The sequence below is a fragment of the Physcomitrium patens genome, chromosome 12, assembly GCF_059467195.1.
Source record: "Physcomitrium patens ecotype Gransden chromosome 12, ASM5946719v1, whole genome shotgun sequence".
Lineage (NCBI taxonomy): Eukaryota > Viridiplantae > Streptophyta > Bryopsida > Funariales > Funariaceae > Physcomitrium > Physcomitrium patens.
This window is the reverse complement of record NC_143421.1, coordinates 6931499-6956309: the sequence shown is the minus strand read 5'-3', so window position 1 is coordinate 6956309 and position 24811 is coordinate 6931499. Positions and strand designations below refer to the sequence as shown.

General features: G+C 39.0%; 1 protein-coding gene across 7 annotated transcripts; it reads right to left on the bottom strand.

Moving 5' to 3' along the window:
- LOC112289327 (uncharacterized) lies at positions 1-24786 on the bottom strand. 7 transcript variants are annotated; one of them, XM_073537984.2, is made up of 45 exons: positions 23816-24786; positions 23538-23655; positions 22381-23072; positions 21974-22043; positions 21560-21794; positions 20980-21416; positions 20524-20880; positions 20016-20228; positions 19624-19775; positions 19021-19225; positions 18352-18756; positions 17789-18196; positions 17130-17654; positions 16719-16970; positions 16039-16526; positions 15589-15691; positions 15230-15388; positions 14636-14866; positions 13944-14447; positions 13469-13741; positions 12414-13352; positions 11759-11956; positions 11315-11527; positions 10901-11148; positions 10265-10556; positions 9670-10077; positions 9407-9505; positions 9146-9253; positions 8673-8816; positions 8102-8155; positions 7004-7678; positions 6670-6851; positions 6268-6478; positions 5873-6049; positions 5316-5711; positions 4858-5221; positions 3855-4376; positions 3547-3701; positions 3186-3424; positions 2879-2988; positions 2466-2735; positions 2158-2347; positions 1755-1854; positions 1474-1557; positions 1-1095 (listed from the first exon to the last, which is right to left on the bottom strand). In XM_073537984.2, the coding sequence occupies exons 3-45, from the start codon at positions 23010-23012 to the stop codon at positions 601-603; spliced, it is 12522 nt and encodes a 4173-aa protein (XP_073394085.1). In that variant the 5' UTR covers positions 23013-23072; positions 23538-23655; positions 23816-24786; the 3' UTR covers positions 1-600. The 7 variants fall into 7 exon arrangements, with proteins under 7 accessions (XP_073394085.1, XP_073394086.1, XP_073394089.1 ...); XM_073537985.2 differs by having other exon boundaries at positions 23892-24786; XM_073537988.2 differs by having other exon boundaries at positions 23487-23655; positions 24013-24786.
- Between the last annotated feature and the right edge of the window lie 25 nt (positions 24787-24811).

The window sequence follows — 24811 nt, the reverse complement described above, 5'->3', positions numbered from 1 at the left end:
TAGTATAGAATTAAGTAAAGTTTGATAGCATAATTAGGTGCTACATCATGGTTTTGTAAAACTTAGATTCTTGATTTTGTAACTATCAAAATTGTGTTATCTTATATGTTGAAAATGGGTCAAAGAGAATCTTTATCTAAAACATCTATATAAATTTTGTCTTCGGACCAAATTGTATGAAAACATTTGGAATCCTCTTGATTTCTATTTTACTTCATGGAAGTATTTTTTTTTCTCCATTTTTATACCTACTAGATATATGCTAAAATGCTTAAATTATCAAAAATGGTTTGTCTACCTTGTACTTAATCGACCACAAGCATCAGTCTACTACAAGCACTAACTTCCACGTGATACCATAGCACTACGTCGTTTCTATTACAACCAAAGTTGCACAAGGTGACTGTTTTGCTCCTCCCTAACTCTCTCTCTGAGTTTAGAGCAACTTCATGAGCAAGAGTGATGCTTTGCAAGCTGGATGCTGTAGAGGGCGTAACCGTATATGACAGACCGTCAAGCTTCGCACCCAGTTCGGATTAGTGATGAAGTCGATGACCACCATCACCAGCAGCAGCAGAAAAAAGATGAGGGGGTTTGTGGTTAGTCGTTGAGACTGCACAGCATGGCGACTCCGCGACGAGTCCAGTGACTGGATGGCTGCGAAGACGGCACCCTGATGCTCATGAGAAAGTTTGTGGAGTGACCCGTGGTGGCTAACACTCCCCTACGCTCTCCCGTGCGATACACAGGGCAGTTGTACACTTGACCCGGCACAATGTTCGCCAGCAATGCAGGCTGCAACTTGATGCACGGCGCTGGGATGTGAAGAATCTTGGGCTGGGACTCGCACAACACCTTTTGGACGGAATCCCAGGCACAGCCCTCCAGAAACAAGCCCTTGATGTAAGCACCGTCGGTGGGGACCTCTGTTGGCTCGTTGTCCAGCATGAAAAACTCGAAACCGATGCCGTCGATGGCAAGCTTCTTGCGCCTGGCGTAGTTCTGCAAGGCGGCTGTCATGAAGGACTGCGCAAAGAAGAATCCACTGATCCAGTTCACCGCTGGCCTCCCCACCTCATACCAGGTTTGCAGCACCTGCAGTTCATGAAAACCCGGGGTTGCATTATGTCCTTCCCACGTTTGACGGCGAACACGGATTTGTGAACATGTCGATAGAACCCCAGAGAAAACCTGTTTGAAGAGCGGTATCGACGATCTGCTTTGACTGCATTCTCAGAGATTATGGTATTGTCGTTGAAATATGCTTGATTCTTCTCGCTCAATGTACGGTTTACATAAAACAGAACTATGTCGTGGGACCAATAATTGGCAAAGATCTAGTGATTTTAAAAAGGCTCTGATGGGCGCGCACGGGTTAGTGAATAACGTTTCGAAGACTTGAAAATTGGACTTTGAGAATTTTGTGATGAGTTTGCGAACGAATCAACTCAGATGCGGACGTGCGAGACACACCTCAATACGTTCCAGAAGGTCTTTCATGTACGACGCCAGCGGCTTCATCGATGGATACGAAACCTTCGCCCACATGGCAGGGAGCTGTGCACACACCACCATTTGCATCAGCAGTCTGTAAAAAAGGTGCTACTAGCTTTCTGTGGTGTCGTTTTATAATGGTTGCAGAAAGACGGCATAAGGGAAGTTTGTCACTTCTGTTACATTCTCAAGGTTCTCCAGACTTGGGTTTGATGAGCAGAACAATATGTAAATGAAATAAAATGAGAATAGGATGCAACCATGTTGACTTGAATGCTGCGAAACGCTTCTTCCTGAGCTCCGGACATGAGCACCAATCCATCGATGGCCTTCTCTATTGTCTGCAGAGAGACACGAATCCTGGCTCCATCCAAAGCCCACGTTTCTAATTTCTAAGCTCAAGTTTGAACAATGTTTCCGACTTTGGATTTTCAGAGTGGATGCCAAAGACTCATAACAGGGAAAAGAATCCTCCCGCAAGTTGCATATGATTATTCCTAAAAAATAAAATGTTATCAATTTTAAAGATTTGAACAGAAGTAGTAACTTGAAACATCGTCATTCACTTGAAGACTCTTTTAGATTAGTTTATATTTTATTTTTTGTTTTTAGATCGGGTAAATAGACAAAAGCGAAAAAGAGGTGTGAAGAAGGTCCACGCACGTCGAGAGCAGCTTGTTGAAGCGAGTCATTTCCTGCGTTAGAACGGTGTTCATGCTCTCTTCATACAGAACTGGGTACTTGAGCTGCGTGGTTTCTATGTCGAAATTAGGTGGCAAGTTTTTGATCATCGCTAACACCACCGATTTGACCCCTCCACCTCCTCCACTGCCCCCCGCTTTTCCTCCAGTACCTGCTCTTTCATACAGAATCAATCATCTATTTCGTCTCAAACCTTGTCCTGTGGGTAAAACTCTGCTCTTAAAGTGGATACACTGAACTGTTGGTTGAGAAAGACGATCCATTCTTACCGATTGCATCTGATGAAGCAAGCAGCAACGAATACAAGATCAAAGTAGTTCCGTTCATATCCTTGGTGATGTCTGCGTTTGAGTGCAATCCAAAGGCTTCCGGGGCTGGAATCACAGGGAAGGTCTCCACATAAGCCATGTAATCTTCCAAACTCCCCACTGGAGGCGTTCGGTAGAGGCCAGACTCCGACAACGCGTACCCTTCCTCCATCATTTTCATGCAATACACAGTTCGCAGAATGGTCGTTAGCAGGATCCTATCCTTGTCATCTGCACATGGCGAATTCGAATCAATTTAGTGAGCTGGCATCAAAGCCTTTTGTTCGAAGTTTATAATTTTATGTGAATTGAAGCACGTGAATTGGTTTCGGTGCAAATGGAATGTCTTGGTTTGTGTGGAGTTGGGCATTGACCTGTCACTCGCCCTCCATAGTTGCACTCTCCTGTGACGTAATTCAATGCTTCCAATGGGATTTGTTTGCCTTCTTCTGTGTTGTTGATAAACATGTGAAGCTGCCTCACACTTTTGTTACATTCACACGCATCAGGCCACCACCCAGCCCCTTCCAGATCAGACGGTGGCTGTAGAAATACTTTTAATTCCATTCATTGAATTGGGCGAAGTATACTTCATTAACAAACTTTCCGAGATAAGTTTCGGTTATTTCAGTGGAACCCAGACAAAAACAACATGAGAGTGGAAAAATCCGCAATGAGCACCTGATTCGTAGATCTCCATCGTCAAATCCGTAGGGGATGTTCCACCCCAACGGGCCAAATGTCCGGCGCTCTTGCACCACAGCATGGAAGAAACATAACCCAAATAACAAGCTTTTGAAGAGTTGAGGTTTGTTACAGCTCTCGAAAAACTCCTTGTTAGCAATTGGATCCAGCAAGTAGGACCTTCTTATGTTGGCGCGGAGACCTTTCGGTGGTTCGTTCGTCATTTTAACCCCATTCTTAGCACATAGAATTTCAGCGAAAGTCAGGATCCGGCCTACTGCGAAAAGTAAGCATCTGTCAATTTTTACAAAAATGGATCCTTCTAAACTATAAATCATGTGTTGTGGCGGTATGACACCTGTAAAATTGTGATCGGAAACTTTGGGCTAGGATATGAGGTCATCCACAATCGATAGTCTTGGTTGCAATCAGAACCAGCACTTTCGCAAATCCTTTCTAGCTCGGGCATCCATGATGGTGCCAAATGACAATTCTGGAGGAGCACCCACGAACCTGTGCAAAATTAAGATGTAATCAGGTCAGTGTGGAACAAGACAAAAACCTCCATTTGTTACACTTGAACTGTTTGTGGGTGTATAACATGTTCCAGAAATATATATAAAATTTGTGTGGTACTGAGAAGCACATCTCGAATGCGAAACTGACCCGAAGTCTGGGCATCGGCAATGAGAACCTTGGCCTTGGGTCCCTGGCCTTGACCAAGAGAAATGGGCGCAAACTTTTCTGACATTCCCATGTCGGCTGCATACTTTAGCAAAGCAGCAGTTGGGTCGCTTCCTGGGGATAACACAAAGATCAGCGGGCACGATGCGCTGGAGTCCCGGTAACAAGCATCCAGGTTGAAATTCGGTGGCAGCACGAACTTCGCCCCCAAATTCTCTATCACAAAGTCTTGGATGGCAGGGATGACTTTGTCTGGGCGCAAGCAACGCAGCACCAGTAGCTTCTGGAACCCCGTTAGTCGGCTGGCAAGCGATCCAGGTAAGAGCATCTTGTGCGGGTCCAGCGAGTCAAACAGTGCTTTCCAGTCAGGGAGGTTGGCTGCAACGTGATCACTTAAGCCTCTGAAGGCCGCAACCTTGGATAGTCGGTCAAGTTCTGTCCATGACCTTCCAGTAATCCAGCTTGGAGCTGGATTTGGAGCTGGTTCATTACTGGCCATCCCCCCTGCACCATCAGACACGCACCACGGAACCACGTTTGGTTCAGATCGAGTTGAAAACGCAGCATTTGTGTTGTGTGTGTGAGTGTAAGTCTGTGTAAAGCTTGTCGTTATAGAGAGTGTTGATTGGTGTCAACATGAGACTGTGTTCTTCAGTTCCCTCTTCACACCCTCGTAGTGAAAAAGGTTAGATTGTCATCATCATCCTCAATGTGACTCTTAATTTCGTCTCTCGATTAAAACCCGAAATATTCCATCAAAATCCGAAGGTATTTCATATGCTGATCCCACAGCTTATGTATCGGGTGATGTGCCCACATTGCAGAGAAAACTAAAGTTTTATGTAGAGCGCGTACTTTTGTGTAGGAATTTGAATATTCAGTTATGCACAACGCAGTATGCATACATCAACAAAAGATAAACGAGCTGGGAAGACACCATAAGATGTAAGATCCATGCAAGGATGATATGAGTGTAATAGAATACCCGTGAGAAAGAATAGCCAATCTTGAAGGTTCACCTCCCCACGCATTCTGAGCAGTCTTGTACATAACAACAACGAGAATAATAGTTTGTCCTTTTCAAACAGTGATCGGCAAACATTTAGGTAAAGTGAGTATAGAAAATGTGCCGCAATGATATCAAGCCGCTTCCCCAAGTCGGTGGTCTTGTCACTGTTTTGAATAGACATGATGAACAAAGACACAAACCAGGGCAAACTGTATTGATACATGGGATCAATGTTAGCCAGGTCGGATATACAAAAAAACAGAACAGCAGTGTACACTCCGGAGGGAGCATAACCTTTCCGAGCCTCGTCAATCTCCTTCTCGGTGATCTCTGCTTGAGCCTGCAGTGCCATCACACACATTAGGATACTGATGCGCCCTTCAACGGCGGTGTAGGAAATGCCGAAGGTGTGCGACTCAGTTTAGGTTTGTTACTTGTTTTATTCCGATGTCGGTACCGACGATTTTGGCTTCCGAAATGATTCGGATGGCGGACTCGTCTTCCAGGATGTTCCCCTCACTGTTGGACAGAACCTCCAGGATCTGGTCCTCCAGCTCCTTCAGCTTCCGCTTGTTCTCCGCGCCACTAAGCACAAGCTCATTCTTCTGCCGCTCCAGGTCCGGCAGCTCTTGCGCCACCACCACCCCCAGCAACTGATCCGCCAAGCCCTCCGGCGTGATCATGAAGTTCAACAGCGTCACTTTCACGGAAGTTTCCGGGAGATAGTGCGGGTTCCGCAGCTTTGTTGTTATGTAGAACTTGAAGTCGTTGTTATATTCGACTATGGTGTCGCCAAGCTTGATGCACATCATTCCAGCTGATTTGAAAATCTGCCATTCATGCAGTTGAGAATGGTGAGTGACTGTGTGTGTGTGTGGGAGAGAGAGCGAGAGAGAGACATATTACAGGGTCCTTTTTTTAGCATAAACTGCCGCCAATGAACAGTCTGGGCAACAGTTTTGAAGGTCAAAACAAGTCGAAGCCAGCGTACTTGTTTCAGCAGCACAGGCTCCAGGGAAGGATCGAGTTCTTCGCCAATGTTCTCGAGAAGAACAGGTTGACCGAATTGAATGGCGTTCTCAAGCGTTCGTATATAGTCCGTGCCGAGTTTAATGATTTGTAGGTTTCGTTCCTTTTCCATGTTTCTCACCCACTTATTTGCTTGACCCTGTTAAGATTGATCCACTCCCACTTGCTACCCTTTTATCATTGTACTTACAATTTTCCTACTTACATAACACTTTCCACAGTGACACACAGGTGTATGTATGTGTGTGTTTCTATATGTACATATATATAGAGCGAGAGAGAGAGAGAGGGTCTGTTTTATCTGGCTGTTTATTGGACGGAGGGATACATAACATGAGAGTTAAGTTTTGTTGTAACCTGGGGATCGATCATGAGAGGCCAGCGACGAGCATTGGCAACAATGATACCGTTGTCAACCGACACAGGATCATTGGGTAGTCCGAAAATCATCCATTCTCGGATCTCAACTGGATTCCCTAGTTTAGATGTTAAAGTGTAATTCGCTGAATGAGGGATTCTCAGGTCTTTGATAATCTTCCTCCACGCCTCTAAAATCCTCTGCCGGTATCTAACACACAATAAAAACAGAACAAAAGTGAGTTACTAACCTAAAAGGTTGAATATCACAATTTGGAAAACATTGCGTGTTTTGTGTGTGTATGAGTGTTATGAGTGTTATGAGTGTTCGCTTTCGGCCAATTTTTTTCACATTATTCGAGAATTGGTTCTGTGATGGAATCTTAAGGAGGATATACACACCCAGAGGTAAAAGCACCAAGATAAGCCACAATGGCGGCGGAGAGCAGGCTGTCTCCAGTCAACGCTGGATACGCTTCGCCCAACTCTTTGGCTTGAGCAATCCACCGGATTCTTTCACCTTTAAGTCCACCGATGAGCTGCTCCGCACGCTCAATCTTTATCGTGCACATCTTCACTTCATGCTACACAATTCTCCATCACCCACATCCACATTCTTGAGTTTCTAGCCGGAAACACAGAAGTTCTGCTTCGAACAAAAAACATACATGCTGAACGCTACTTCTTCAAACAAGCCGATCACTTCACAAGTTTGTGAGGACCCATGAGCACTCACCTGCAGAGTTTCCTTCATAATCATGTTAGAGTCAAGATCATCTTCCAACTCCTGCAGTTTCGCAAGGATGCCTTTTAAGTCCGCTTGCTTTTCGCGCAACCCAACCATAACAGTCTCGTACGCCGCCTCCGCCTCCATGAGCTTTGCTCGCTTCGGGGCCACAACTTTCGCAACGGCGTCATACTTATCCATGGCGATGATCCATTTGCAGAGGCCCTCTGCAGCAGCCGACGCGTTGGCAGCCTTAGCAGGCGTGAACTCCGGGTTGGCAACATACACGTTGCGGATCTTATCGATGATGGGGGCTTTAATGTTATCCTTGTCGTAGTCCTTCAAGTTTTGGAGGAAGTTTTTGTCATTCAGGAGGATGATGGAGGGCTTCCAGAAGTCCATGATCTGGCCTCCTTTGCCGTCGGGTACTTTGGCAGGCTTCACCTCCAGGATTACGCAAACAGCCTCCAGCACTAGCTTGATAAGGTAGGGAGGATTTGCCAGCTTCTTCACGTAGTTGATGTCGTTCACGGAGAGCGTGTCCAGCGCTGCAAGTGCCTCTTCTAGCACTGGCATCGCCACGGCCAGTGCGGCCTCGCACTCATCCTTGATCACTTTGGCTGCGCTCGCTGCTTTGTTTGCCTCGGCCTCGTCTACCATCACCACCGCCTTCTTTGGCTCCACCTGCTCACCACGATTCCACACAATCTCATTCATTCATTCATTCATTTATCTCTCTCTCTCTCTCTCTCTCTATATATATATATATATATATATAAGAATATTGCTAATGCCACCACAGTTATTGTTACTATCATATTCAATTCACCACATGTTACTTTAATATATATATATATATATATATATATATATAAACTAAAATACATGTGGAATGGAACAATTTGTGGTGGAAACAGCACAAAAACTGTGGTAACTATGGCAACACCCTATATACATTCATACACATGCAGAAAAAAAAAATCTATATATACATATATATATATATATATACACACACACACATGTACACATGTATTATATAGTTTTACTAAAGAGATAGAGGTTTGGGTTAAGCAGTTTTTTTTTGTATTGTGTTTTGTACGTTACCTTCTCCACTTTTTCTTTTTCCACTACGTTCATCATCACTTCCACTTCGCCGACCTGGACATGCAAGGTGTCCCAACTGTGAGATTTCCTCTGTTTTGTTCTGAATGCCAATACCAAATCTGTGATTCTATCTAATTCATTTTACTTGACCGATTGGTGTTTTGTGTTTGTGGAACTCCTCAGTCAAGAGAGGAAAGCAGAAAGGCTTTTATAATCTGTTGGACTGAATTGTTGTGATCAGAATTCTTTTCTAATTGGAGGATATATTTGGATGAATTCTGAAAACACATGTTTTGAAATCATGATTTCAAAACATGTGTTTTCAGAGTACATGATTTCAAAACATGTGCATGTTTTATTTATTTATTTATTGATTGGTTTATTTATTTATTTGTTGTTTCTGTAAAGTGTGGAATTGTGAGTTTTTGTTGAATCAAATGCATTCGATTTCAACATAAGAAATATATAGCAGTGGTCATTCAAGGTGTTTAAGCAATTTTTAAAGCAAATGTAATTAATTTGGAGCATATTGGATTTTAGATGAGAGTTTACAAATGATGCAAAGGAGTACCGTTTTAATGAGTTTGGGCATCAAGTCTGTGAGTTCTGCTTGCATTGCGGCAACCTGTTGAGAACTAGATGCAAGCTTTCCTAATCCAACTTCATATCTCTTCTTTTGTTGTACATTCTCTTTCCTCTTCGATTGTAAAATAGACTGTATTAAGAAGCCAAAAAATCATACATAAATATAAGTATAAATATATAAATGTTTTGTCAGATATTTTCCAACTTAAAGAATGCATCTCTTTTAGAAATATAATTATACTACAGAATACAACCAAGTAAAATCCAAATTCTACAACCTATCCGTGAATTTTATAAACTACTTATCCAATTTTATTTTATTTTTATACACAAACGAGAAGGCCTTATTTGTGTCAGTGAATTCATTGAACATTATGCTTGTAAAGAGGACCCTAAATTGAAAAAAATATAAATATAAAGTTAATAAAACTGGTGAAGTAAAATAAATTTTGTGTATACCTGAAAGCTAGAAATAAGCTCCAGAAATGAGGTGGGGGTGAGATAATTGAATCGGCCTAGGCTCTCTTTGTACTCAAGTGAATAATTACGAACAGATTCATGAAATGTCTAAAACAAATACATATTGTGTTAAATTCTTGTATATATCAATACCATGTCATGTTGAATATACAGTAATATGTAATTTAAAATTTTGATTCACACACAAAAAAAAAAAAAAGAAGTATGAAACTAATAAAAATAAATAAAAATAATACTCACTTTACATATGGTAACAATACTATCACACATTTCTTGCTCCAGATCCATTGGCGTCAAGAATTTCAAAGCAACAGCCTCTAATGCATCATTTGGCCACTCCTACATTAAGAAATTTTCAAAAGTTGTCACTTGTTATATGATTTTTCACTATTTTCACTTTTTCCATGAGTTTTTTTCAAGCACATATCCATGTAGAATGAAAATAAAAACATTTTTTTGTTTTTTATTTTATTTTTTAGAATTAATTATTGAAAGTTCCACACCTGAAACCAATCAATGGTGCAACAATTGACAAGTGATGGGAATTGGCGGAGACGATCCTTGAATGATTGGCCTACTGGACTCATTGCAAAAATGATATGCAAGTTGGCTTTGGTTTTGTCAACAAAATACTTCCAAACATCAGCCATAGTCTCTAAAAGCAAACCGGCCTTTGAGCTTTTATCTCGTGCGGCCTCCATGATTAGGGCTTTTTCATCACTTGGATACATATTTGGCACTTCTCCAGAATTCAACAAATTGTTAATATCCTCAACAAATCCCTCATCCACTATTTGAGTGTCACTAAACAAAAACACACTTGGGATGCATGGATCCGCGCCGGCTTTTTTACACATCAACATTAAATCATCCCGCCATTCTATCTTGCCATAGCTTTTACTTATTTCTACCTTCACCACCAAAAACCAAGTTTTACTTCAAGATGCTCTAAATTGAATTATATTCTGTGGTTCATTAAAACCAATACTTTATTGCAACTTATTAGAAATTTATTGTTTCATTTGATAGTATAGGTATTTTTGTTAACATTTTTTCATGGATATGAAACACAATCAAACAAATAGGGTTTTGTCATACTTGGAAAACTTCCATTCCATAGATGGCACCAGCAAGTCGTGTCAAACTCTGGCGTCCACTGCCTCCAACTCCAACAAGGAGCATGTGGCCTCCAGGTTGTTTTAGAACCCTACAAATGCGAGACACGTGCTCTACCACGAAAAGAAAGATGGCCAAATTCATAGGCCTTTTGCTGACTCCATTGAAATCTGCTAAATATGTTTCTACTTGTTTGATTAATGCTGAAATATCTGTAATCTCATTATATTTTCTTTCCTCTGGATCTTCAATTGTGTAATCCCCAAAAAAGTTTCTAATTTGCAAGTAAAAGAAAAGAACATAAAGATACTATACATGAATGTAGATAGATAGATAGACTCATTTGTGGAGCTTATAGTATTGTAGAAACTTCAAAACTATTGTACTGATTTAGCACAAGTAATCTCTCTCTTTCTCTCTCTCTCACACACACACACACATATATATATATATATATATATACATATAAATTCTTGTGTGTGTGTTGATATGCATGTGATTGTGGAGCATATAATACTGTAGCAACCTAATAGCAATTTCAAAACCACTGCACTGAATTATCACAAGTAATTTCATATGTCAATGCAAATAAATGATAGCACAATACAAAAAGTTTACCGCCGCAATTCAAATTGTGTAATTTTTGAGACTCCATCACCAAGAAGGTGCTCAAAAAGTTGATGGAAGTCTTTTTTGAAGTGTTTTTTAGTCATTTTGCAAAGATAATTAAGCATCCAATCTCGGTCTTGGTCATCAACCAAACGATCATAGAAAACCCGAAGCACCTCATGGACCCAAAGACGTATGTGTTGGTCCTCACCTGATTTCCCAATTGGAATTGTGTCTGGAACTTGCAACATTATTCCCTGTAGCCAAAAAATGTCAAATGTCTTTCTGATAATCTTATCCAAAATTTGCTATAACGACTATAAAGTACTACAAGTTACTTCAATGCTATTTAGAAAATTCATGGTTGGGAGTTTGATTTTCATGTTTAATGTCAAAGATATGAAAATAAAATAAAACCAATACTTGGATAACTCGAGCATAATCACGCAGATTAAATGTATAGTGAGGTTTTGTTGGAGTGGGCAACAGTTTATTTTTGGCTTCATTATAAATATCCAGAGTTGCCACAATGACTCCATTCAAACACTTTTTGATGTCCACAGGAAAGTCGTTTTTGACAGAATAGTGCCATTCAAGGATTGTTGAGAATATCAGGTGTAAAGATTCTTCGCCAACCTTATATTCAAGGACCCCACAAAATCAAAATAAATAAATAAAATCACTTCTATGATACATTTACAAAACGATTGTGTCTCAAGTTTGCTGATGAAACATCATACTTCTATATCATAATGCATTTTCAATTTTGTGTGCCATCCGCATATTAAACTTAAAAGTATGATCTATCCATCTTATAATTATTGCCATTATTTTGTTTTATTTTTTAAAATAATAGTAATGGAATACCAAGGCTACTCCAATTTGATTAAAATGTCGCAAATATCGATTGCTAACAAAACTCCGTCCGCCTCCTGGAGGACCCATGGCAGCCACAAATTGGCAATCAACCAATGTGCGAAAGTCATTGTCTCTTCCATACCATCCTCCAAAGTCCATATATTGTCGAAGTAGTTCAATGGGTGGTTGAGCTCCATAAACCTCCGGCTACCAACATCCCCAAAATTTTATCTAGTTTATATTATTTCAATCATATCATAACTGATTTCATGAAAACAGTTGAAACGTCGATCTAGCACAAACTATACTGTTAACTTTTGTCATGTTGATCGGGTACATTGATTCCAACCACTGTGAAAGCATTTTGATTGTTGTATCACTCAAAGCACTTCAAAGAACGGTTTGAAAGCACGATTAGCAAAACCTTTTTGCAGAAGTATCTTAAGTTATGACAGATAAACACTATTGTTAATACGGTATTGCAAGAGTTGCTCAAATGCAATGAATGTACCAAATGAAGTATCAAACACAAGTTTGTCAGAAACAGTGGAGATTGCTCACAGAAGGGAGTAACTTCGTAAACCATGGTACCGGTGAAAAGAGCAGTTTTGTTCATTGCAAAGAGAGTGGGAATATTGCAATGAAAAGAGGGAAACAACTATACTTGCGGCATGTTCAAGTCATCGACGAAGATGATGGATTTCTTGCCGACAGGGGGTCCGAACACGCCACGGCGCCGGCGATCGAGCGAGTTGTCGATCTGGCTCTGCACCATGTTGGCCGAGGTGCGCGCCGACAGCACCACCAGCAGACTGGTGAACACGTCCCGAGCCAGCCCCTTCAGCAAATGCCGCAACACATACACCGTCTTACCCGTGCCTGTGCCGCCCACCAGCAGCAGTGCGCTTCCGTGCATCACACCTTTGTCTAGCAAATACGTGTACCGTTGCTGGTCTTTCGTGGGGATGATCAGCTGATCGAAGGACGCGCCATCAGGGATCGGCTCTGGAGTGATCGTGTCCACCCAGGTGCGCCACTTGCAGGTGGGTTTGTCGAACATGAAGTCATAGACCGTGAACTCGCCTTTGTTGTTCGGGAACATGTCGAAGAGCAGCGCGTCGTGGTGCGCCGGCACCACCAGATCGAAGCCGTCGGGTATGATGCCCACCACCAGGTCTTGTAGAAACTTGTCGAAGACGACGCGGCCCTCGTTGTCGCCCGTGCAGCCGATGGACCACACCAGGGAGAAGAGGAACAGGGCGTCGATCCACTTCACGAGGCGCTCTTTGCCCACGTTGGCGGCGCCCTCCGCGGTGCGGATCTCTCGCGTCACGCTGTCGAAGGTTCGCATCAGGCATGTGACTAGAGATGCGTCGGACGTCGGGGAGATCTCCTTCACGTTCCTCCGAACGCACCGCAGCGAGCCCCCGACCATCCACTCGAACAGCCCTTGCAGGTGCTTCCGGTTGTCTCCAGCGATGGTCGGGGGCAGCGTGTGCATCCATGATTTCATCAACGGCGCCCATCCCATTTGGTGTGGCTCCAAGTACACCATCCCGCACCGGCTTACTGTTGCCGGAGATGCCACCGCAAGGTCTCCCACCTGATCTCCTTTCATGCCCCCCATCATCTCATTTATTATTCCCCTTAAAATCATAAACCACTGACATACGAAACTAAACTAAATCGAAACAAACGCACACAAACACAATATATCACCTCAAAGATCATGTTCATGGAGGAGGACATTTGGATAATTTCACTGTTGGGAAGGCAGAGCTTCTTGTTGTCATCCAGCACGGTGTTCATGTTTTCAATCCAAATGGCGTCCACAGGACCATCGAGGATAATCCATTTGCGATCGTTAGTAGGTTCGGAAGCTTGCTCTCGGAACCGCACAGCCAACACTCCGTCCACCCATTCTCCCGTCATGGGATCCGCTTGCCCATACAACTGCCCCATGGTCACCGACTTCGGGTTCACCGTTGACACCTACACCATCTCAATCATTGGAAAAAAAACACAACAACCATAACAAAGAAACCAATCAAAACATAAACAAAACCAACAACCATGATCTCAAACTGACATTATAGTCTGTTATAACAACATTGAGTTTAATCATGTTCCCGTTTTTGTAGAACGCCATATATAGAATCACACAACAACTGCACCGCAGATGCACCTAACGTACATAAACTTTGCGTTCATTGTTGTTACCCCATTCCGACATGTCCGAGAGGGACTTCTGTAGCACCCTGATTGCGCTCGTCTTCCCCGAATAGGAAAGCCCGACGAGCATGAGCCCGTGCCGCACGATGATCATTTCATACAGCTGGATGAGTTTCAACATGAAGTATGCCGTGAACTGCAGGTTCATGAGCTTACAGTTCGCCGACATCGCCTTGTCGAGCAACGTGTAGTCAGGCTCGGGGAGCACCACACCAGGGAACAGATCCGACACGATGCCATTGAACAACGGCACGTCTTGCGACAAAAACTTGCAGAGGTTCACGTCGATGATGGATCGGAGCATGAGGATGAACTCCTCCTCGTCTGGGTAGCGTTGCTTTAAGTTGGATGCTGCTCGCAGCACCGCCATCACCGCCCTCATTCCATAGTCGTAGTGATCTTGGCTTGACAACTGCTCGCTGCACAGGCGATACGTTGCAACGATCTTCCTCGCACAGTCTCGTGCCTTCCCTTCCACAACACACACACACACACACACACACAACTATCAATACAAAAACAGTGCAAATATCAGCACTAATATAGCACTTTCTTCTTTCATGAAAGGTCAAAACTTTTACTTGGGTTATGTATTGTAATGATACAGTGCCTGTCACAAATGAAATGGAATCTCATGAGAATGAATTTAATTACTTGTAAGTAGCCGCTGCTATATAACATGATTTCACTAATCATGGCATAATCAGGAACCATCATGGCCACAGTTCGAAACAAAGCTTTAAGATTATCGGGCAATTCAGAACGGCCAGCGTATCCTGGATTCATTGTAATAAAAACATTGCAGGTGGGTCTCAACGTTAATTCTGATCCTTCAAACATGAATGTTTTGACTTTATTTTGAACTGCAAGTTGGATTTCTAGCACCTAGACAAAAAAGAAAAAAGAATAAAAATTGTGATTAATATTCATAAGTGTATCATCGTGAGTTTTCTGGAGACTTAAAATTTGTTGGTACATATTTTATTCTGAAAAAAGAATATAGATTAGGTTAGATACATTAAAAAAAATAAATAAATAAAAATAAACAAATCTTCAAAATTGATATTCTATTGATGATGTGTCACAATCATAAATAAAAAATGAGTTTAATGGTCAATGGTAAATTTTGAATTAGAAGAATACATGTAGTGCAGAAAAGGAAAAGGATTAATCTTGAACATGTTTTACTTTATAATTTTCAATATCATTATTATTATTTTATTATGATTATTGTTTTTAAATACTTACTTGTTGAGCCACAACAGAGAGGACTTCAAGATCAATTCGGTTGAACTCATCAAAGCATGCCCATGCTCCAGAAGCAGCAAGCCCTTTAAAAAATTTGGCCATGGCAAAGTAATCTAAACTATCAGAGCAATTGAAGACTACACACTGTCTTGCAAGAGCCTGGAACAATGAAATGATATTAATATACACAAGTGTGCTGATATATATATATATATATGCATATATATATTTAGCTTTCTGAACAGAAATAAAACCAATGAAATGATGCAATGAATATATTGTTTAGCAATGAAAGTATGAATTGATATCGTAGTTTGAATAATTTAAATATTTTTTATATAATAAGAAACTAAATATACCTTTGCTAAATCCTTAGTAGTCTCAGTTTTTCCTGTTCCTGCAGGACCTTCTGGAGCTCCTCCTAGATTCAGATGAATTGCACCCATTAATGTGCGATAACATCTGTATGAAGACATGTTGTCAAATTTTATTATTATCATTATGCTTATCATTATTTTCATCATTTTTTATAATTGTTGATCTTCTCTTTGCATTCACAAATGCATTCTTGTACAATCCACACACACATATACGCAAGTAGTTGGGAGAAAAGATTATATATATATATATATATATATATACATATACAGACATACATATAACACATTATTAGAGGTAAAATCAAACATATATATTTTTACTAAAAATATATATATATGCACTTTTTACTATATATATATATATATATATGTATGTCGCTCTAATTTTAATTACTTATGTGCTTGGACCCATTGTAAAGAGGTGCTAACCTGTCTGTGAGGGGAGTAATAACAAGGCGAGAGGAATTCCCGAGATACTCATAGCCATACTCAATGGTGGCATTCATCATGCATACCATGCAAGTGTGTTTCTCCCAATACATACGCAATTGGCTTTGCCAACAAAAATCACTTTCTTGTGTCACACACTCCACTGCCAAGAGATGCACCGTGTCCCTCGCATGCACATCCATCACCACAAGCGCACTCAACGTCATCCGATTAAGCCCCGTCAATTCTCCCCGCACCAAGCCAACCACACCCCCCAATTGCTTTGTGCATACTCCTTCAAACTCCGACACCGCATTTCCGCCACTCTTGATGCATTGAGTTGTGTCTGCGGTCCAATAGATGGCACTCGCCACCAATACCACTTGTCCTGGCCATTCTAATATCCATTGCATTCTTGGCACTACCACATATGCTTGCACCCCTCTTTCACATTGGTCTTGGATGGATTGTAACATGCCTTCTTCTACCTAGTCCAATGGAATCCCATTCAATATGTCAATCTATTATAATTTTTTTGTTTTGTTTTGTTTTGTTTTTTTTTTTATTATTATTTTTTAATTTTTTATTATGTTACTTTGATGATCTTTGTGAGGGAAAAAATACATGTTTTTGCAAAGACTTGAAGTTTATTTTGTGTTTTTGAGGGGATTTAATCTTACCTGTAATAGCCACTTTTCTACTGATCCTTGAGCGGCCTTGGGATTGAACTTGTCCACAAGAGGAACAATTTCTCCCTCAGCAGATATCAAAGCAGTGATATCCAAATTGGACTCAAATTGCAGTGAACTGATTCCTTCAAAGCATTTCTTTAAATGAGGTTGAACCCGCAATGGGTCTTTGGTTTCTGATAGAATCTCCAGCATTTCATCATTTGATAGGAAAAAGAATCTTGGAAAAGCAATTCTTTTCACCTTCATGTAAGAAAAAAAAAAAAGAGAAAAACAACATGAAAAAAAAAGAAAAGAAAAAAAGAAGGTTAAATCTTTGTGAACAAATCTATCTTGTGTTTTAAAACATATGCATGTGTATATGAATAAAAAATGATTTTGTAAGTGTTTGAATAATTGTACCTCCAAGTATTGAGCCAAGCCTTTGTTTACAAGTTCTAATATGCGATTTGCTTCTTGGAGCCTTGAAAGGCGTTCCAAGTCTTTGCCACATTCTAAACAATTGGGAACTGCATAAGTTTTTTTCATCACGTCCCTCCAAGTTTGATCAACGATTTGAAACAACTCACCTTCAGTTGGCATTTGGCGCATTATGTCTCTAGACCCAAAAATGGGGCCCAAGTATTGCCATGTGCCTTGGCAAGTAATCCAATTGTCTACCAAAGATTGGAGGTCCAAAATCAATTTTCTCCATGCAAATGCTTCATGTTCAAAGGGCTTCACAAATGGAGATGCACACATAGATAAAATTTTCACTGTTTGCTCATCAAGGATCATTTGGATTTCATCTATTCCTCCTACAATGAATGTTCCCGAGTCCTTATATGGCATCACCATAAACTCCATGCCTTCCCAATCTTTGAGCATTTTTTCTAAGGACTTCTCTAAAGAATATTCTTTACTTGCCACTCCACTTATGTTCCGTACCTATGTATTGTATGAAAATTTTCTATTTATATACATATAAATATATAAAAAATTAAAATTATAATAATAAGAGCTCAACCAAATCAAATTGAAATAAGTATTTTTCAAAGTAAGGAAAGAATGAAATGAATCACCTCTTCGATTTTATTCAAAATCCCAAACTTTAAAAGGTCATTGGTGCTAAAAGTGGCATTGGGAACAAACGGTTGATCCAAGACGGCAAACACTTGCTCCCAATGGCGTTGTTTTAAGGCGGGATTGGCAACTTCTTCTATGAGAGGGACCACTTCTTTGAAGGCTTCAATGTTATCCTTGAGCCGATAAACAACCACGTCCTCTTTGTTGGCTTTTCCCATTTTGAAGGCTTCTTTAGAGAACTCATCCACTTTTCCGGTGATGGTGGATGCATTGAGTTGTTGCACGGGAGATGCTAGCCACTCGGTTGTCATTCGGATCCAATCATCCAAAGCCTTCCATACATTCCACCTTGACGCAAACTCTTTTTGTGTTTGTTGAAGATTGCTCATGTTGTCTATTTGCATCTAAAGAAAAATATATTACAAAAAAAAAAAAAACACACATTCCATTAAACCACATTGGTTGATTAATAATGATGTGCACTATTTGAACCATATCTTTCAAATATCTTAAACTACAATTTATATTATATAATAAGTTGTATGTGTGTGTATGTTACCTTGAAGAGCCTTTGGTATCCTTGGTAGCATGCAACTAATTCAACTATTGATAGGATTCTTTCATTGATCTCTGTAAGACTTTCAACCACTGTTGTGGGAGCAGATGCTGGTGATAAATATAAATCTGTGTGCAAAACTCCCAAAATTGTCATGAGCTTATCACTGATTTTTGAAATCTCAGTGTTCAAATCCTCCATTTTATCCAGCTTTTGCTCTTGAATGTGGAGATCTGCACCTTCAATAGAATCTTCAAATGTGTTTACAATTTCATGTAAATCGTCTAATTTTACTGAATCATTTGTTGGTATCTTCACCTCATAGGCTGCTAATAATTCATACATATCATCAATGATAGATGCCTCAACTAAAGACTGTTTCTTTTCAGCCATTATTTTGTTGTAACCCTACATTTTGAAGGAAAAATAAATAAATAAATAAATAAATAAAAATATATATATATGAATCAATAAATAAAAATAGACTATACTTTTATATAGCATATTAGGATACTTTTCAAGACTTATATTCCATATGACCTATATTTTCTATATGTTTCAAGACCTATATTAACTTATTTTGAAAATGACAAATTGGTAATTTATTTATATTTATTATTATCTCTCTATTATTTGTATCATTTTAACAGCTTAAATGGTACCATTTCTTACAATACAATATGTGACAAACGCATCGAGTTGTAAAGGTCGTTGATCCAATAATGCAATTTTCTGTGTAAAAGAGTTTAACACAGCAATACAATCTTCTCTACCATGTTTGAGAAGAATTGCTATAAGTGTGTCCAATGTTCGAATGGTAATTGGAATGAGAGAATTCCTCAAAACCTTTGATTCAACTTGGAGCACTCCAATCACACTGTATTTGAAAATAATAATAATAATAATAATAATAAAATAAATCAAGAATAAATATGATAACTTATGTTTACAATTTCATAATTCAATTCTAGAATATCAATAATTTTTTTAAAGATAATATTTTCAGTTCACCAAAGATAATTCATAACTGAGGTTTACTACTGTTTAATCTAGAACATGTTTAATTAATAAAAAAGCATGGATGCAATTGTCAAAAATAAGTTTTTTTTACTATATTTGATACTTTATATCTGTCTAGCATTTCATATATTATTAAAGTAGATTATAATTGAATTATTTATTGTGTATTAAATGTTTAATTTATTTTCCAAATATTTTGAAATTTATATTTAATGGAAAGATTGTAATGAAATAAAAAAATAAAAAAGTATTTACCATCCAATTCTCATCTTGTCCAATTCTATCTTCCATTCACGTTGTTTAGACATTTCCTCCCTATATTGCCTTACAGACCTTTGAATGGATGAAAATGCTTCAAGATCCCATGCTTCTCCAAAATCATGCAGAGATCTTTGCTCTTCAAACACCTATACAATATCATTGCATCATGCTATATTTCACATTTATTTTATTTTAATCATAAAACTATTAAACAGTTAAAGAAAACAACACTAGATCCTGAAATCTGTAGTAATATTGTAAAAAACATCCATGATATTATATTTCATTCCAAACCTTTGACAAATTTTCAAAAATATATAAAATTAAACTATCAATTCCTCTTAATTTTTAACTTTGAATAGAGCTAGGTTAGAAAAGGAGCATACTTGTGCATATGCGCGAGCCTCGGCAAAGTCTAGTTTAACAATTTCTTGAATCCGTTGACGCACAATCCAAAAATATGGAGTTCCTTTGATTATATTGATGGCAGGCATTCCAGTGAACTTATAGTCAAAGAATTGTGAAAAGACACGCATGTAAAGGATACGTGGTGTGGCTTGAACAACTTGAAGAAGGCCTTCTATGGCCCCATGTAGTACCTGCATTTGATGTCACAATTTCTTCCTTACTTATCAATATTGAAAATTAAGATAAAATTACACATGCACCTTTTTAAAAACAATATTAATAATAGTAAATAGATAATCAATAAACATGTTCAATGTACAGTCGACATGCTTACCAAGTTAATAGAATGAAACACCCATCAATTGAGTTATTTATATGATGCCTATATATACATACATACATAATTTGGAAAATTGTATGTATGTTTATGTATATAAATTTGAGAGTGTGTGTGTGTATATATATATATATATATATATAACTCACTGAAAGAACATTGGCTTCGTCTGGAGTGAATTGCATTTTATCTTCTCCGAATGACAAGCTAGTTGTAAAAGCACCTTTAGGGTTTTTTTCTTGACCGTTTCTACAAATTTCAAGCATGCCTAGCAACTCCTCTGTGGAGGTAATACAGCGGAGACTCAGATGCTCCACAAACATATAATCTACCAAGCGGACATAATTCCCAAGCATTTTTTCTTCTGCCATCACTCTTTGATACATTTTTGCTCTCAAAATTTTCTCTGCTTTTATACTCACCATGCTTTGGAACTTTGCCTTGCCAGTTGCATGTAAGTATACCCCAATCTTATCATTCAATTCTGCCTCATCCCGAACACTTTCCTATAACCACAGTGTACATTTTTATTTTTATTTTTTGTAATTCCACTCATCTGATGACCCAAACATTTTACTCGTAGAGAATGAGTTTAACATTTGTACCTTATAAATTAGAGCTTGTCTTTTAGCTTCATCACAAACACCAGATACCACCTTTTGAATTTTGTCACATATTGCTTCAATAGTAGGAATGGCACTATGCCTTTGCAAATCCGATTGAGAGTGTGAAAATTCATCCAATTGATGGAGATGGTTTTGTGTCACGTAGACAATTGGAAGCTCAGTCAATTCATAGATGTATGAATATGCTGTAAGCAAGCCTTTGATGAATTGAGGCTTGGAATGGAAAAACCCTTTCACTAGTCTTTGTTTGATGCGATGAAATTTTATCATGCCAACGTATCTCTTCCATATGTTAATAGCTTTTTGATTCAAATAGAACTTGAAAAAATTAATCTTTCGTAACAACTGGTATACATACTTTTCACGCATGTATTCTTCTAATGTTTGAAAACTGCTTTCTAATGAATTATAAGTGCCTGATGCATATCTCACCATTACAATTTCAAACATCAGAAATTGAATATATCACGTAACCACAAAATCGCAAATTTAAATAGAAATAGAAAGCGAATATTACAATGATAATTTAAAAAATCAAAAATGTACAAATACATCGTACCTTCAATTGGTTTAATATGGACAACTCCAGATTTTGAAATAGTGTAGTATTCATCATTTAGTTCAAGTCTTTTACAAACATACATATCATATGGTTTGTATTCTCTTGGACTACAAGGAACTAAGTTACAATAAAAGAATTTGACACGAGGTTTATCTTGATTAGTTGAGAAAAAAATTATAGCTTGATCACCAGTTTTTATGTGTGAAAGCTCTAAATCCATCAACTCGTCTACCTAAGCATAAAGATAAAAGTTATACATGAACACAAATTATACATGTTAAACCTCCTAACATTTATATATGTGTATATGCATATATATATATATATATATATATATATATAGAGCCAGAGAGAGAGAGAGAGAGAGAGAGAGAGAGAGAGAATAGTGGGTTGCGTTGTAAGATATGTTACCTTTGGTTTGTTTGTTTCATCCCTTCCTTCAGCAATGGAAGGTTTCTTCTTTTGTTTACAAGTCAAAACACTACAATTGCATTTGATACATTGTTGCCAAGTTCATTGCATATAAATGTATGTATATATAGATATATTCTCTCTCTCACACACACACACACACATACATATATATATATATATATATATATATATATAAGATCGAATCATTCACTTCATTCCAAAGCATTGCAACGAAGGCAAAATAAACAACTTTTTACTCCTACCAGCTTCTTTAACTGATTGATTGAATGGAAAGAAAACCACGTCTCATCACTAAAACAATAACAGCGATAACAACAAAAGAAAATAATAACAGTAAAAATAATGTCAAATGGGGAGAGTGGCAAAAATAGCTTGTCTCATACCTCGATGAACGTTTTTTAGAACGCCTTCCATTCTCAACCTCCACAGGATCTCGCAACACATCTCTCCATTTACCCAAGTGGGTATATGACACACAGATGTCTTCTTCGCGTTGGATCTCTAGGTTCCTGGCGATGGCAGCTTCAACTCCAATGGGAGGGACAGGCTCACAGGGTTGCCAAAGAGTCGCTCCCCCAATGCCATCTTCTCTCGTTCGAAGCCGCCGTGTCGGCATTCTGTACAGAGCGTTCAATTCTTCCACCGAAGGTACGCAGTAGCCAGGACGTTTTCGGACGACAGATTCTTCAGGGCGCCAAACTCGATATCTGCCGATGCGGGTGGCAAGGTTCCTAGAAACGTCATCCTCCAACACCTCCATTGGAATTTGTCCACAAACATCGCCTTCGTTCGTGTGTTGGGTTGAAAATGATCTAGAGCTTCTACTTTTGGATGAGCTTGCTTCTGTCTTAGAATCGTCTCTCTTACTCGTTCTCTGGGTCGACGACCCGGCTCCAGGTGTATTGATATCTATTCCATGCGATTTTGTCATCTTGGCCACCGACAGTAATATATTTTTGGTGATGGCAGCAGTAACAGATGCAGGTTTTCTTTCATTCTTCTTTGCATCTTCCATCGTTTTACAATAAATTCAATTCTTTCGAAGATTTTCAGTTAAAGAAGCAAATAATATGATCTGTGAAAGACAAAGAAAAAGGTGTTAATGAACGAATCTCAAGAATAATCGAGTTTTGTTGAATCAATTTCAAAATGTCTGACACATTTCCCGAACAAGTGTAACAATAAGAATTGAACTGGGAAGATCCCTCCAATTTCTTTCAGGTATGTTTAATCCCAAGCAGATTTGTTCGTAACATCTCACTGAAGCCAATGTGCAGCGACTCAACGGGGATGCACAGACATGGACACATGAACAAAATCAACTCAAATGTTGGATACAAACTCACTGTACACCATTGCTATCCAACGTGAGATCTCATGAAAAACTGCAGACAGGCTAACACTTTCAACGTCATATGTAATAACGCTAATTCCTTCAGTCATTCCTATGATGCGGAAAACAATAACGTGAGTTTCTACAAGTTCGTACACTGGCCAAGAACATGAAACTGAGGATGGTAGACCCATCGGATGAGACAACCTTCTCAAGCAGCCACAAACAAATCAGAAACATATTCAATTTGCATTGCCCAAAATAGGAGAGATATACAATCCACCGCCTCAAGAAGCAGACTCCGTCAGGCACTCTGTCATTAACGCTGCAGTCAACGGAAATCGCAGATTTTCCAAAATTAGGGTTTCATTAGTACATGGAATTCCCACAAAGTCCGTAGAGCACGCCAACCCATGACACCTTCCATGCCAGTGTTGAATAACAAGACTTTTACAGCAATCAACAAACTCAAGACAGTGAAGCACCGCATTCTCGACGAAGCCACGAAGCTCCATCACAGTGACTCTACTCAACATCGAACGCCTACAGCTGGGGTTGGACCTCAATTCGTCGCTACTTGCGAACTCGAAGAATCAAGCGCTCAGCACGCAAGACATTAATCCTAATCTTCAATCTGTGACGAGAATATCCTTCAAGAGCAATGAAAGTCTCCGAAGCTCACCCAACTTGGATCGTTTTGACATGAATATTTTTGGGCAAAAGTGACGAAGGTCGATGGACGAAAATCTTTCACGCCGAGTATCTGACATCGTCATGGGCTTCCACGACTCGCAACGTCGCGCCAGTTGTCGCGGCGCTGATGCAAAGTGAGAAGCCTCATGAACAAACCTTCTCGCGAAATCACAAAGCTGCTCCCAACATCTGAATGAGAAAAGTAACCTAAAAGTCCCTTTTTTTTTTTTGTCTTTTTTTTGAACATTTAAATAAAACTTATAATTGATATCATCCACATATCTAATGTCAAATGTGTAAATTTATTTAGAAATTTAAACCTAGTTAAGGAATTTAAGTCAATGATTTGAACCAAGTTGACCAAATGATATGCCTTTTATTCTTAATTAAGTATTTGTGAATAATATTCAAGTGTTTTAACCTTTTTTCCAAAAATAACTTTCTAAAACTTGCGGAGAAATTAACAATAATAAATATTGATTTATTTGGCTTTTATTTCATTTTATTTTTCTCAACCATCATTCGTCAAAATTTTGACGTATGCTCCAGCATTGCGTGATTTTTATTGTGCACACAACATCGTGTTGGTTACTACATTCATTGAGTTATTTTTTTAATGTATGCATAAATTAAAATTCTACTTGAGATACATGTATTTGTCAAAAACTAGATGATGCTTCTTACAATTGCAATAAAGACCACCGTATTTCAAATTCAGTGACGTAATGTTTATGCATCCAAATTTTAAAAAATTATGTGTAATAACTACGATGTTGGAGTTCAATAGA